This window comes from Tachypleus tridentatus, chromosome 6 (assembly GCF_004210375.1).
Source record: "Tachypleus tridentatus isolate NWPU-2018 chromosome 6, ASM421037v1, whole genome shotgun sequence".
NCBI classification, from domain to species: Eukaryota; Metazoa; Arthropoda; class Merostomata; order Xiphosura; family Limulidae; genus Tachypleus; species Tachypleus tridentatus.
In genome coordinates, this window is record NC_134830.1 from 157,214,970 (window position 1) to 157,230,163 (window position 15,194).

The 15,194-nt window shown below is 32.3% G+C and overlaps 1 protein-coding gene across 5 annotated transcripts in view; it reads left to right on the top strand.

Annotated features, from left to right (window-relative positions):
* LOC143254217 (uncharacterized) overlaps positions 1-15,194 on the top strand; it is a 60,052-nt gene that overhangs the window by 41,116 nt on the left and 3,742 nt on the right. For all 5 annotated transcript variants that reach the window (XM_076509008.1, XM_076509006.1, XM_076509009.1 and 2 more), the window contains 4 exons: positions 3,235-3,315; positions 6,450-6,532; positions 9,900-11,326; positions 13,732-13,854. In XM_076509008.1, coding sequence (XP_076365123.1) covers positions 3,235-3,315; positions 6,450-6,532; positions 9,900-11,326; positions 13,732-13,854 — 1,714 coding nt within the window. The remainder of the gene's footprint in view (positions 1-3,234; positions 3,316-6,449; positions 6,533-9,899; positions 11,327-13,731; positions 13,855-15,194) is intronic.

Sequence of the window (15,194 nt, forward strand, 5' to 3'; positions counted from 1 at the left end):
GTACGTTATGAGAATTATTGTCATATCTCGCTATTTGATTAACTTTTTTATGACAGCCCCAGTATAACATACACAAGTTTGTCTACACGTTTGCACACATTAAGTATTTGAACTATAACTTTTGACACACCATGTATTTCTTCACAAAATTTGGTAGACGTTTAGTAAAGATAGCAAGTATTTTGTACACAAAAAATTATATATTTACTGAAATATTTTTATTAAAGATTTGTTTGAAAATGTTAAGCCTGTTTCGTTGCCAGTCTCAATGCAAAGTGATGTGCTATGATTAAAAAAAAACTTTGTCCCAAAAGTCTAAAATATTTGTGTACTCTCTAAAACCTCTTAAACACATTTCAAACATTTGTTTTCAGTAAGACTACATTTTGTACAATTTTCTGTACTCTAACTATGTGTGGATTTCTGTTCCTCAACCAACTTTATAACTCTTATAAAAAAAGAAATAAATAATATTATTTTCATGCTAGAATGACTACATATTATAACATGAAAATATAAATGTTTAGTTTAAGTAACTTAAGTCTCATAACTCTGTATTTATTTTTTGTTCTATTGATCTTTCTAGCTAGCATTACATAACATGTATTAACGTGATGCATGTGCACTCATTGCGTATCCAATATTATAGAACTGATCTTTGGTCTTTACAAAGTGACCCTGTCTTGATTGTGTTATAGTGGACTAGTATTTTGTAATATACAATAACATTTCAATTATTGTACATTATATATGTATTTAAGTTATTACTATTTAGAAATAAATTATTAAACTTATTTTCATTAAAATATAGAAAAGTAAACCACGCGGTTCTCTTCCAGCTACCATCTTTGAACTCGGTTACTGCTTGATGATAGGTTGCTGCTCCTTTTAAAATTCCACACATGAAGGATATGACATTAATTTTTTTAAGGTTTTCTATATACATATATATACACGTGCGCGCGCACCCCCCCCAAAAAAAAAAAAAAAAAAAAACAAAACAAAAACACCACCAACAACAAACAAACAAACAAGAAAAAAACAACCAACCAAAGAAGTCCACTGAACAGTCTTAAGCTTGGTAACTAAAGTGTACGTAGATTTTAATACATGACACTTGGAGCAGCATGAAGACACAACCTATCATCATGAAAACATGGTTCAAAAGATCATGGTACCCTTGTCATAGACTAAAATGGCTGAGAAACAACTAGGGGAACATACTAGAACAATCTAGAACATGTAGATTGATTATTAATATGTCATATATTGAAGTAAGTGTATATAAAGGACCATTTTCTAAACTGGAAAGAGGTGAACAGTGTGTGATTCAGCACATAGACCATATCTCAGCAAAATATTTATGTCAAAATACTAATTTTAAACATTGCTGCATTCAACATACCACATGACTCACTAAAATCTATATTTAGATGTGTTTTTTTAATATTTACTGTTAAATTAAAACCTTAATGCACCTATATTGTTAAAGTTTGAATTATAATCTACAATTTAATACAAGACATATATTCATAAAACAATAGTTAATAAAATTTTGAATGCAAGTCAACAAACACCCTTTTGTGACCTGTCTCCTCCAAAGGGTTAGTATAACTGAAGAATTGGTGTGATTGTGGGTGCTGTTGATTGTCTGTTTCTTCAAGTTTATTAGTTTAAAATTAGGGACAGCTTTGCACAAGTATATGAAACAAGGAAAAAAAAAGTTATTTAACAATAATATCACAAACAATACCCTGTTACATGTTGTTTTTCACAAATGTTATGCAAGTTAAACGTGTTATGAGTGGTACTATTTTTTGGCAAGAAACTACCTAAACCAAAATGTAATAAAGAAAATTGTTAAGCAAATGATAATTGGCTTGTCATAGTTTCAAAAGATAAGCCCTAGGATATGAAATAATCAACTTACAACAATGAACATAGCTTGTATGTCAGTGTTGATGGATACAACCAAAACTCCTGTACCCTTTAGTGAATGAAACCAGAAACAAACATTTATTAAAATTTTTAAGCTTTGGATATTTAAGATTCAGACAATTACAAAAATAACTGTGGTATGTACTAAAACTGTTTCTTTATAATATAGAACCTAATTTTAAATAAAAGTACTCATTTCATAACAAGAACACAACTTTCACTAGGATTATACATGAGGGTTTCATTCTGTCTTTATTGATTTCATTCTTAAATGAATAGGAATTTTGTGAAAAATAAATAATAATAAAAACATTATTTTATTCAAATAAACAGGACCACTTTCAATGTGTAAAATTATTACAGTTTATGACTGTAACAGTTACGAAAATTAAGAGCTCTGCACATTCAATTATGTCCACGCTGTCTTACCGAGGTAGATATTTCAGGTTAAATTAGTCGATCAGAAAAATTTGATGCACAAGTATGAACTTCATCTATCCTTTAGGCTTAATAGATAAAGTGATCTCTTAATCAGTAATTTTTTTTAAGAATGTTTCGAAATATGATGTGGTTAGGTGATCAGCCATCTATATAGTTTAGAATTCATGCCAAAGCAGTCACAAAATCAATATTTTTAGTGTTTTATATATGTAAAAATGGCTCGTTTGGGTTGAGAAAATATTTTACATAGAGGAGCGAAGAAGATCAAAACGTTGTTTCTCGACATCGCTGATTTAGTGTTTTATTGCACAATTCTTTCCTTTCTCGACCACTGATTTAGTGTTTTATTGCATAATTCTTTCCTAAGCGTAGTTTTTCCAAAGAGGTGTTAAATATCTTGAAGTTGGTATCTTTTGAACTTTCTGACAAGAATAATCAAAACTGACGTGAGGGACGTTTTATTAAAATGTCCAGATTTGTTTCTTTTATAAATTACAATTTTCTAAGTCTGGTAAAAAGGTAGAGTTAAAAAAAAACATTGAAACAGCTGTTATAAACTGTTATATTTTTGGTAAACACTTGTGAAACCTGAGATAGATAAAGTATTAAATTTGAAATTATAAGAATAGTTTGAGATTTTAAAAAAGAAGTATTCTTTCATTTTTCCTTTTAACTGTCAGATGCTACTGTTATAGTTGACTTTCTCTCTTCTTTTAAATATCTGTACATATGTATGTTGCTTTTATGAGTAATTTTGTCTGTCTTTTTCCTTTTAAAGTATCTGTGTAGTGCTATTATGATTACTGTATCTTTCCTTTTATCTGTGATTACATTTTACTTTTGATGAAAATTTAGAGAGTTCTAAAGCAGATGAAGTTGATGGTGAATCATCTCCAAAGAAAAGTCAGCTGAATGAGTCATCCACTGAAAACCCCAGTAAGTACTGTGGGTGTTTTTGTTTGCCACTTGTCTGGTTGATGATGCATTCAAGGAACAGTCACAGCATAACTGTAGCACATCTTGTGCTTTGTGACTCCTTTTAAAAATAATTAATTAAGAACAATATTTTAATTTGTGCTTTAAAATAAAGAATAAATACAAGATAAGGAAATTAGAAAAGTGAATAAATTTACTTTTATAAAAACTTCTGATGAACAAGATTAAAACGTAATGATTGCAAAGATCAAATCTTGACTTTATACTTTGTGGTTTGTGCTGATGTTTGAACTGAAAAATAACTCTTGTCAAATATTGAAATCCTGTGTGGCAAAAGACTTTAAAACACAGTACTTCTGTTTGTAATAAACTCCTAAACCTTAGTTTTCTGATAATAAACTAATTCATCTCACATGGTAATTTGGAAGCAATGATCAATGTCCTATTTTTAACAGTATTTTAGTGTTAACAGACAAACTTAACTAGTTAAAATATGTTATGTAACAACCATCACAGTCTTCAGAAAATAAGAAAGTTTAAGGTATCATAAGCATTAAGCTGTAATTACATTCCAAATTTAAAAATGTGGTGGTAACCAAGGGGTAAAAATGGCAGTGGTACTGTAGGATTAAAAATACTCGTTTAACATTAGATATTTTATCAAGATTCAGTGCAATTATCTGGTAATAAGTAGGCACTAAACATCTTTAATGTTCTGATGGTCTGGTAAACATCAGTTATCTGGTTATAGATAGACACTGAATGTCTCAATGTGCTGGTGGTCTGGTAAACATCAGTTATATGGTGGCAGGTAGGCACTGGGTGTCTCAGGAATGTTCTGATGGTCTGGTAAACATCAGTTATATGGTGGCAGGTAGGCACTGGGTGTCTCAGGAATGTTCTGATGGTTTTGGTAAACATCAGTTATATGGTGGCAGGTAGGCATGGTCTGGTAAACATGTTATATGGTGTAGGCACTGGGTGTCTCAGGAATGTTCTGATGGTCTGGTAAACATCAGTTATATGGTGGCAGGTAGGCACTGGGTGTCTCAGGAATGTTCTGATGGTCTGGTAAACATCAGTTATATGGTGGCAGGTAGGCACTGGGTGTCTCAGGAATGTTCTGATGTTCTGGGTCTGGTTACATCAGTTATATGGTGGCAGGTAGGCACTGGGTGTCTCAGGAATGTTCTGATGGTCTGGTAAACATCAGTTATATGGTGGCAGGTAGGCACTGGGTGTCTCAGGAATGTTCTGATGTCTGGTAAACATGGTGGCAGGTAGGCACTGGGTGTCTCAGGAATGTTCTGATGGTCTGGTAAACATCAGTTATATGGTGGCAGGTAGGCACTGGGTGTCTCAGGAATGTTCTGATGGTCTGGTTAGCATCAGTTATTTGGTGATAGATATGCACTGAATGTCTCAGGACTGTGCTGGTAGTCTGGTAAATATAACTTATTTGATGTGTTGGTCATGTAGTAGTAAGTAGTTACTAAATGTATGTCGCATATGCTAGCAATCCAGTAAATACAGTGGTTGTCTGGTGAAGTAGTTATTAAATGTCTGAGACATGTGCTGGTGGTCTGGTAAATATCAAGAGCCATACAAGAAAACATTGAGTATTCCAGATTGAGTAGCTAGGAAGTGCCTGTCTCTGTCCTCTGGTGGTAGTTAGGGAATAGTCATTTATCAATGACCAGGTGAATTTGTACATTTGATTTTAAAAAGCTCTTATGTTCAAAATATTCATCATTTAAAAACTAGTATAAATGTAAGGTGTTCAGCCTTACCATAAGTTTACATGTAGTTTTTAACAGAAGTTTAACTCTACTAGAAGTAAATAATGTAGATCAATGGTCTAATATCATTCATGTCACCTGGAGTGTAATTCTTACATATAGCAAATGCTACTTTTACGTTTATTTAAGTAGATGTAAATTCTTAAATGACTTGATTGCTTTTAGTTATCAGTACAATATCAAGATGAGTGAAAAATATTTGTTTTATTATTGTACTGAGTCAAGTCCCTAAATTGTCTATGAATGAGGGCTATAGGCACCGAATGTCTCAATGTGTTGGTGGTCTGATAAACATCAGTTATTTGAAATGTGTATTGGAGTCTTTTTGAACTAATAATTTTATAACCTGATCAGTTAACTTGATTTCATATGGTTTTATAAGTTAGTGAATGTTTTGAAAGTTATTGCTTTAATTTTAGTACAGTTGTCACACATTTATCTCAGATTTTGTGTTTAGTTTTATCGTCCCATCTGAACTTCTTGCTCAGATCTTTGTCAAGTGCTAGTTGCTTGAAAACCCTTCATACTCTCATTATGGATGCATGAAGTTCGTTGAATAATCAATCATAAGTAGTGAAATTTTATTGATTGAAAACATCAGTATATATTGAGGGCTAGTTTTCTCTTTACTGTTGTTTGTTCAGTTTCCTGATATGTGACTGACTTTATGATCGTATATGAACACACTTGTTGAACATCTAATGAATGACAGATTCTTCCAGCATGTTAAAACATTCCTGATTCTCTGTGAGAATGTTTGTAGGTAAAGGTCTTGTTATTAGCTGTGCTAGTGATTTGATATCATATTGTAAAGACCTTCTGGTGAAATTGGCAACACAATTTTCTTATTTTCAGTTAAGTCACATAAAAACTTTCTGGGAAGTGATTCGATTGAAGCATTAATTGTTGGTTTTTGAAATGTTAGTTCTAGTTATAAGTCATGTTTAGGTTAAAGCATTTTGTGTAGAATGTTTTTAAAGTTATTGCTTTAATTTTAGTACAGTTGTTACACATTTGTCTCAGGTTTTTTTGCTCAGTTTTATCGTTCCATCTGAGTTTGATTGATATAAGACAACGAGCATTGGTTTTTATAGGAGATGAAAATCTTTTCTTATGTATCTCTGCTCGTTCTAATCACCTGCTTGCACTAAATTTATTGGTGATGAATGTTGTATTTCTCATTTTCCAGTAGTTCTTGTCCTGATGTTTTCCAGGCAATGGCTAATGCCTTGGTTCTCACTTTCATTTCCCACCAGTTCTGAGAAGATAAATTATAATGTTTTTGATTTTCAGTATGTGTCAGCCCATAGTTTAAACACTTGATAATTGTTTCAGGTCTCACTGGGCTAGCTGAAAGTCCAAGTAAAGATAAGGAAATCAGTGACGTCTCTTCCCTTGATGAAAATTTCGATTTTGAAGTGAGTTTTGGTTTTGTTAATATTTGAGTTTTTTTTAAGTTGTTTTTTATTATAGTAATAATGAGATTTCACATTTTTATTAGTAACATTAATATTTTTATATACCTTACTAGACAGAATTTTAATTACCATAGCAAACCTAAGATAGTTCTTTAAAAATTACAACAGTATATTGTTTAATATATGCTTTAGACCTGTTGAATAGGTTTACACATACTTGTTACTATTAGTTTAAATTGTGATAGTTTGAATTAGACACAGTTAACACTTGCCCATAATTTTTCTATTAAATGAAAACTAAAAGAATTCAAGGGGTAATTTTGAAATTGGAAGAGCTCTTTAGATATAAAATGGTATACAAGACTTTTTTCAACCCCCAAATTTGTTCTCGTATACAATATAAAAATGTGTGTGTGTATGTGTGTATCTCTTAGAAAGCAGTAAATAAAAATTCTGTTGATTATTTTTGACACTCTTTGATGTAATTTATGTTCATGGGAAGAAATCAATTATGTTGATTATTCAGCTTTTCTGGAGGTGTATGTTAGTCGATGGCCCAACTTATGTTGTGCTAGTCTGTTTGTCTTGCATATATTATTAAGGAGATAAACTATTCGGTATCACGTACGCTCTTGGTTGAAACGGTGGTATTCAGAAGCGAGCTTGGCTTATCATGGCAGTAAAAGTAATGCAGCTGTCTCATGTTTTGAACATCATTGACTTGTTCAAATAAACAACATAATTACAAGTTATGCCTTATCTATGCAGATAACGGTTTATTTTTTTAGTCCAGATCTAAACAACCTAAAAAAGTTTGTTGGTTGACCTTTGACAGTAACAAAATAGATAATTTGAAATTTACTCTATATGTTTTTATATTCATATTAGCAAGCTTTTGATAGGTGTATTGGAGCCTTTTTGAACTAATAATTTATAACCTGATCAGTTAACTTGATTTCATATGGTTTTATAAATTAGTGAATCTATAATTTACTCATTTCATTTATTGTTATAAAGATTTATGTATCAATGAATCTATTATTTGTATTGTGTTTTCATGTTCACTTTTTTGTGTTTAATCTGGCTTTCACTGCTGACTTAAATGGAAGAGTGGAGCATTGCCATATTTAAAAACACAATACATACTTCCACTGTAGCAGTTTTCAAACTTTAGGTACATTGCCTAGAAATGCTTAAACCATAGATTAGTAACACCTGCTCACTTTAATTTGACAAAAGATAATCTTAACAACTGATACATTTCACATTAATTTTGTGCAGTGAAAAGTTTTTATCTAACAGTTAGGATTTGTAAGCTCTTTCTTCCTGTACTGCCTAAACCAGAGTCTACAGCTAACTATTCATTGTTTTCTAGAAATTTTCATTATGTACAAAGTATTACAGATTGTTATTTTCTACATTGTGTTTCTTTATAATTTCGTGGTCAAAACAAGCCTTGAGTAGAATACAAATGATGCTTATATTAAAAGAACTCTAGAGTAAAGGCTGTAATGTGGGATATTAGAAGTGCCTGTAGTAGTAGAACCCATGTTGCAGTGGGGATACACTATCGATCTTAACCTCTGTTTTAATACATGCAGCATTTTTGTTGTACTTGTTGAGGTTTATTTTGATAAATAAAACTTTTTTTTATCCATCTTGGGTTTGGTCTTGCTGTTTTTAAGTCTTCCTTTTCATGTTAATATTTACTTAACTGTTAAAATAATGTTTTATATACAATTCTCATAAACAGTAATATAAAAGTTATAAGCTTTCTTATTTCTCAACATTTATCTTGCTTTTCTGGAGTATTCAGTTCTGTCCTTCCTGTTTATAATGGAATATTTTTTGCAGTAAACTTGTGTTGGTTTTTGTCAAAAAACATATCTAATCTAAATTTATTATGTACTTTTCACCCTTAGATTTAATTAAAAATTGTGATAAACTCTAATAAGCTCATTTACGTAGTGCTTTAATAGGCAGACCACTGGTAAAGATATTGTGCTCGTACGTGAAGACCCAATGAGAGGTCAGTTGAAACCATACACCAGTCATGCTTTTGTAATATAACATCTCGTAATAAATATTATCTTTAGTAATAAAGAATCACTAATTGATGTGTAATATATTAAACTCCCAATTTCATTTCAAATATATTCATTCTGAATCAGATAAGAATAGATATAGATTGTCCACTGCACAGATCTCTGATCAAGTTTTGTGCCTTAAGTATAGACATATGCCTTTACAGGATAGCTGTTTTTATTTGTTTACCAAATGTAATTGATTAGAAGCATTTAGGTCTGATAATGTTTTACTGCACACGTGCATTATACTTGGCTTATCAGCAGACTTGTACTCAAGTTGATAATTTTGCCTGGGAGAGAAAAACAAACAAACTTTAACCTTTTCTTGTTATTGAGACGCTACAAAATTGTATGTTGTTGCTAAAGGTAATTCACATGTTGTAAGCCCCCTTGTCTGTTATAAAGCATGCTTTTACAATGCCTCGAGTAGGTAGAAGTTTGAAAAGTAATTTCAAAGATTTGAAATTATCTTGGTTAACTCGTTTCTGGTTGAATAAGAAAGTAAGTCATATTCTTCATAGATGTGCAACTAGTGCACTTTAATTCTGTTCCTAGTGTATTATTTATTTATTATTGGAATTAGTTTTATTTATTGATTTAAAGAGAGAAAAAGGTGGATGAAAACTTTATTCAGAAATTCTGTCTGTGTTTCAATTAAACCACTCTAGTTACATGAACATTGTAGTTCCAACTTTTACCCAGTGAAACATGTTTTTTCTCTGAATTTTGTTAAAAGGTCAGAGTGCATACGATTGAAGCAAGAGCTGTATTTTTAACTTTCATAACATTAGCAAACCTTTTGATGCCTGAAAAGCGTTTGAATTACTGTTATATCCAGGCTTAACTGTAGCATTTTTAAAACTTTAGGTACATTGCCTTCAAATACTTAAACCATAGATAGTAATGGCTATTCACTTTAATTTGAAACCTCACCATACATACATGCACTGCTAGATACCTGTTAATAGGAATAGCATGTCTTATTACTCTTACATTATTATTTGTATGTGTGTGTGTATATATATATATGTGTGTGTGTGTGTGTGTGTGTGTGTACAGTGCAGGATTTGTTAAGTAATACATTTTCTCCCAACTTCTCAACTAATGTCTTTTGAACAGATGTTGAAACAAGAACATTATATAATTTTAAGAAGTTAATTACAAATGTTTTGTAATTTAATAGGAATAGCATGTGTCATTACATTATTATTTGTATGTGTCCATCTATATATACATAGGTAATTTATATACAGTATTAAAAATGTTCTTTGTAAATCTAGGTTCCAGATTTAGGCCCATCATTGATGGATGAATTTCTGAAGGCTCTAGGCTGTACAAATTCTGAAGAACTTTTTTACTGTAATGTGGATGGTGCAGCAGGACGTGAGAATATTTTTGAGAGCTTGGATGAAACTGGTCAAAATTCAAATGTGGATGTTTTATCTTCAGATATAGAGGTAATGGAGTTGCCTAAAGCTGCAAATGGAAACAAAATTAATGATAGTATGTTTGGAAGAGAAAGCAAGAGGAGTATTTCCTTGAAGAAACAGGAAAGTACAAAAAAGGAACCAAAACTCAAAACTATTTCAGCTTCAGATGCAGAGTCTTTAGAATCGGCCATAGCCATGGCCAAGAAGCTAGCTGAAGAAAGTACATTTGGCATTCATTCTGGCCCTCAAGATCCTGTTAGTCAAGAGAGTCCCAAATCTCCAACCTCACCTGTGAAAAAAAAGTTTTCTTTTAGGTTTAAAATTAGTCCTAAAGCTGAAAAAAGAAATTTCAGTTCTGAAACTGAATCCATTCAAGATTTAAAACTAAGTGATGAAGCTCAGGATGTATACCATTCTGTTGTTGATAATGGACAAGGGATAAAGTCCAGTGGATCTACTTCATCCAGTCCCATCCTTGAGCCAGTTACAACCCAGCCACAAGTATCTGCCATTTGTCATCAGTCTACTGTAACCATTCAAGATAATAATCACCATTATCAGTCCAGGAACAAAGACAATCAATTGGCATCAAGACTCTCCAAGAATAAAGATGTGTCAAATTTGGAAGAAACACCCGAGTCCAACCCCCTAAGAATGCTTCGAAAAGGAGGCCTCGTCCAGCCAAAAGTGCGTGGCAATAAACACCAAAGTACTCCCATTTCATCCAAAGGAGCGACATCGCGTACATTTGTGGGTTCCAGGTCTGTGGCTGGTGCACACGATGAGCACTCTAGTGTATTATCAGTTTCCCCTCCTCTTCCTCCTGTGAGATCCGCAGTATCATCATCACCAGCATCTAGTACATTACCAAAGCCACAGAGACACAATTCCTCTTTGGATGAACAAAGAGAAAGCAAAGCCAATAGCTCTCCTGTTAGCAGTTACTCAGAAAAAAAACCAAAGTTTCCATCCAATGAGGGTCCACCATTACCCCTTCCAAGATCAGGAGTCAGTATTTCGTCCCTTTCTAGACAGCATCAGCGCAAGCATCCCCTTATTGTCAACGAGGAAAATGAAATGAAACCATTGACCTCCTTATCTAAACAGCAATCACTTACAGAAGTTTCCAGATCAAGAAATGACAATTTTTCATATGGCAAACCTAATAAAGATGGCGATAGGAACTTTAACACAGTGACTGAAAATGCATTAGCTGATCCTAAAGATGAATCTACCCCTACCACACCAGAACCTCTGAAGACTTCAATAACCTATAGGTTTGTTGAACTAAAGGAAATTCAGAGATTTGATTAGTTTATTTTTGCTTATTTTGTTTTTTCTAATTAATAATTCAACATTTGAATCACATTGAAAAGCAAATCCAAGGCATCAGACTAATTTGAATGAATGGGGAAAGATGTTGGTGTCAAAAGCTCACATAAAGGCTATGCCTCTTTACTTTATTTTGTTAGATTTTTTTTTTTAAAGAAAGTTTTCAGGTATTCTCAGATTAACTACAGACAATTATCATGTTAAAGGTTTTTTTCTTCCAAGTATAACATTTGAAGTTTTGTTTTAAGGGTACAATGTTTTTGCTAGATACCTGTTTTGTTTTTATCATCAACCATCAATCACAATAATCATAAGAAAATGGAGAGAGAGAGAGAGAATATTAGGAATTATTAAGTATATTTTATGATGGTAAGTTTTTATTTAAGCCTTCAAACATAGGTTTTATTTTTCTGTTATTCTGTGTATCTAGTATAGTTAGAGTTTGAAATATTTAGAGCTCTTGCAAGACTTAGATTAAACCATATGCTTTGTATTGAACGTAAATGTACTCATTTTTTTTCTATTTTCTTATGTGTAAAAAGTTGTTTGTCTCGAAGATCCTTTATATTGTGGTGTTTCTCTTTTGGCCTATTGCTTTAATGAATGATGAGGATCAGATGTTGCTCTGTTAGATCTATATGTAATAAGTCAGTGTCTGTAGTTAATTACAATTTTAAAATATAAGTATGGCTGTTGATGAATTTTACGCAAATAGCTTTGTGTAAAATTCATCAAGAGGGCTTCCTGTATTAGTCCTCTTTAATTTTGAAATGATAGACTACAGGGAAGTATAGTATTGAATGCCATCCACCACCAACTCCTAGGCTGCTGGTACTAAACATTGGTCATTACGTTTTAATGGTCCTGCAGGTGAAAAGGATAGCATGTTTGGTGGAAAGTTTTAGTCATGTGAATTGAGCACTCTAAACCACTAAGCCTTAAAATATAAGTTAGGTTGTATATATATACTATTTTTAATAGGTTAAAATGCAAAATTTTAACTCCTATTTATATATTTCTAGGGATAATCTGAGCAAAAAATTTTTGTAAGCAAAATATAAGAAATGGAGAAAATTAACAAAACCGTGTGGTTCTTAACCTTATCCCAGTGTACAGAGAATTACCTGCATGTGAGATGGTGTATCTTATCACGTTGAATGGGAGCATATCTTATTGTATTGGATAGTAATATATCTTATCACATTGAATGTGAGCATACCTTTTCATCATAGAAAAATGGAAACACTTTGTTGTCATCATACTAGGTTAAAAACTCAGCTAATCGTTGTCATATCATGGGAGTTAATTTTCTTGGGGAGGTGAGAACTTACATCATTTTCATGATGTAAAATAAAATGAGAATACACCCTGTCATTGTGGTAGGGTAATACCATACCTAATCATCTGGTCAGTGGAGGAACAATACTCCTGATAAACAAGATGTGGTGAAATAAAGTTTTTGAAGTGGAACCTCCCTGATTCTTAATGATGCTTCCACATTAGTAGGATATGACAGGATAATATTGCATTGTAAACTTTAAATTCCTTGGCAGCAGAGCTTGAGATAGATAGATAGATATATACAGTAATATTTAATGGATATTATTTTGATATTAGATCCATCTTTTAAGTTAACATTTGGTTTTCCGTATGCAAGATTTTATTTATAGTTGCATAAATCAAGTAATGCAACTATTTGTTGCACCTAAACAGGTGTATGTTCTTATTCTTTGGTAAATATGTTTACAGGTGTATGTTCTTATTCTTTGGTAAATATGTGTACAGGTGTATGTTCTTATTCTTTGGTAAATATGTGTACAGGTGTATGTTCTTATTCTTTGGTAAATATGTTTACAGGTGTATGTTCTTATTCTTTGGTAAATATGTTTACAGGTGTATGTTCTTATTCTTTGGTAAATATGTTTACAGGTGTATGTTCTTATTCTTTGGTAAATATGTTTACAGGTGTATGTTCTTATTCTTTGGTAAATATGTTTACAGGTGTATGTTCTTATTCTTTGGTAAATATGTTTTTCCAAGAGCTTACATAAAAATTAAGTTCAGCTCTTGTTTTTTAATCATCAAAGAAATGACCAAATGCATAATAATGTTTATAGATATAATGTTTTTAAAAATGCTATTTTTGCTTATTTAGCAGACCTAATAATCAAATATCTCTTGTAAATGATTGAATGAACCACAGAACATAGTGTAAAATAAATTATAATGTTGTTGTTTTTCTTAACCTTTGTTTTTCACTTGCTTCTTTCAAAAACCTTTTGATGTTGTAATTCCACTTGTAGTTTAAGTTGTTCAAGCAGCTTTATATTTTATTTGGTGTGAATAATAGCACCTCGGACAGTCTATCAAATACATCGGGAGACTCTTCACCAGTAGAAATCCAAAGGACAGACAAGCATGTGAGCTGTGAAGATTTGATGGAATTTGCTCTCGACAAACCAAATGCTAAGAGGTGAGTATCCTGTGAATGATTTCCTGCACGTGCATGCAGGTGTGAGAAGATGTTGACTATTGATTGAAAAGGCTATGATCTCCCACTTAAGGATGCCAAGTCATTTACTAATTTACAGGTGCTGTGTGATGTTAAAATCTCAACACCTCTGCTGAGCTCTTTCCAACTTGCATCAGAGTACTCTTAAGGCCAGAATTTTATTGTATAGTGAATTTTTTTACACCCTACTTGCGACACATGAATAAAAATTTGAGATAATGAAAAAAATTCCCTTTTTAAGTGTGCCAGTGCTGTTGAAAGAACAAAATTGACAAGTTTATAAGTTAAAGATAAGCCAACTTCTGCAGGTTCGAAGTCAGTTGCTTACAGAAGGCTTACTTTTAACATGGTTTGTAATGTGCACTAATAGTTTGTATGTGAGCTCTTTTCATTGTTTAAAGAATGAAGCTGTAGTTAGAGTTTCTAGAGTTCTTCAATGTTTGCCTTATGTGATAGGGCAAGTCATATAGTTGTCTATCAATGCATATCTTGTATACAATACATCACTTCTGATATTTATATACTTGCACACAGAGTAATGGAAATAATTATTGGAGGATGCACACACAGGAGCTACAATCTGTAATGACAGATAGATTCTTAATTTATGAATGGTACTAAAACAATATCATGAATAACAAGTAAGTTTCACAACACTAGTATTTTATATATGTGTTGCAATACATGGATTATTACAACTTATTTTCTTGCTACCGTACAGTTTGTCAACATATACTGGTGGAATATTGTTCCACGTGTGCTTTATAAGTCCACAGAATTTGGCCAAGCTATTCAGTAGATAATTAACATTCTCCATTTTTACATGAATTTCAAGAATGTTCTTACTTAGGCTTTATGCAAGTTAAATGTGGTTGTAATTATTCCATTACTCACTACACTAAAGATATTGCTATACATGTTATTTCCTTGGGATAATTGGATTTCTGAAAAATTAATCTCCACTCAATAACAGAAAGGCATGATGGATCATACCTTTCCTCCTGTACTCTCACCAATCACAGTGCCTTCAGTTTTGTGTGGGTAGCTCTTACTTTCAGCTGATGTGTGGTTCCAAGCTTGTATTGACCTCCCACAATGCTTCACTGTAGACATTGCTCATTTACCATGATTCTTTACCATTGAGAAAACCTTAACGTGAACTTTGTCTGAAGAGCACGTATCTTCAACTTTGTTCATCTGACAGTCAGGGTTCATTACCCATTTCAACCTGTTAGTTTGGTTACCTGTTTTCAGCAACAGTTCATTTTCATGAGCTACACAACCATTGAGACTACTTCGTG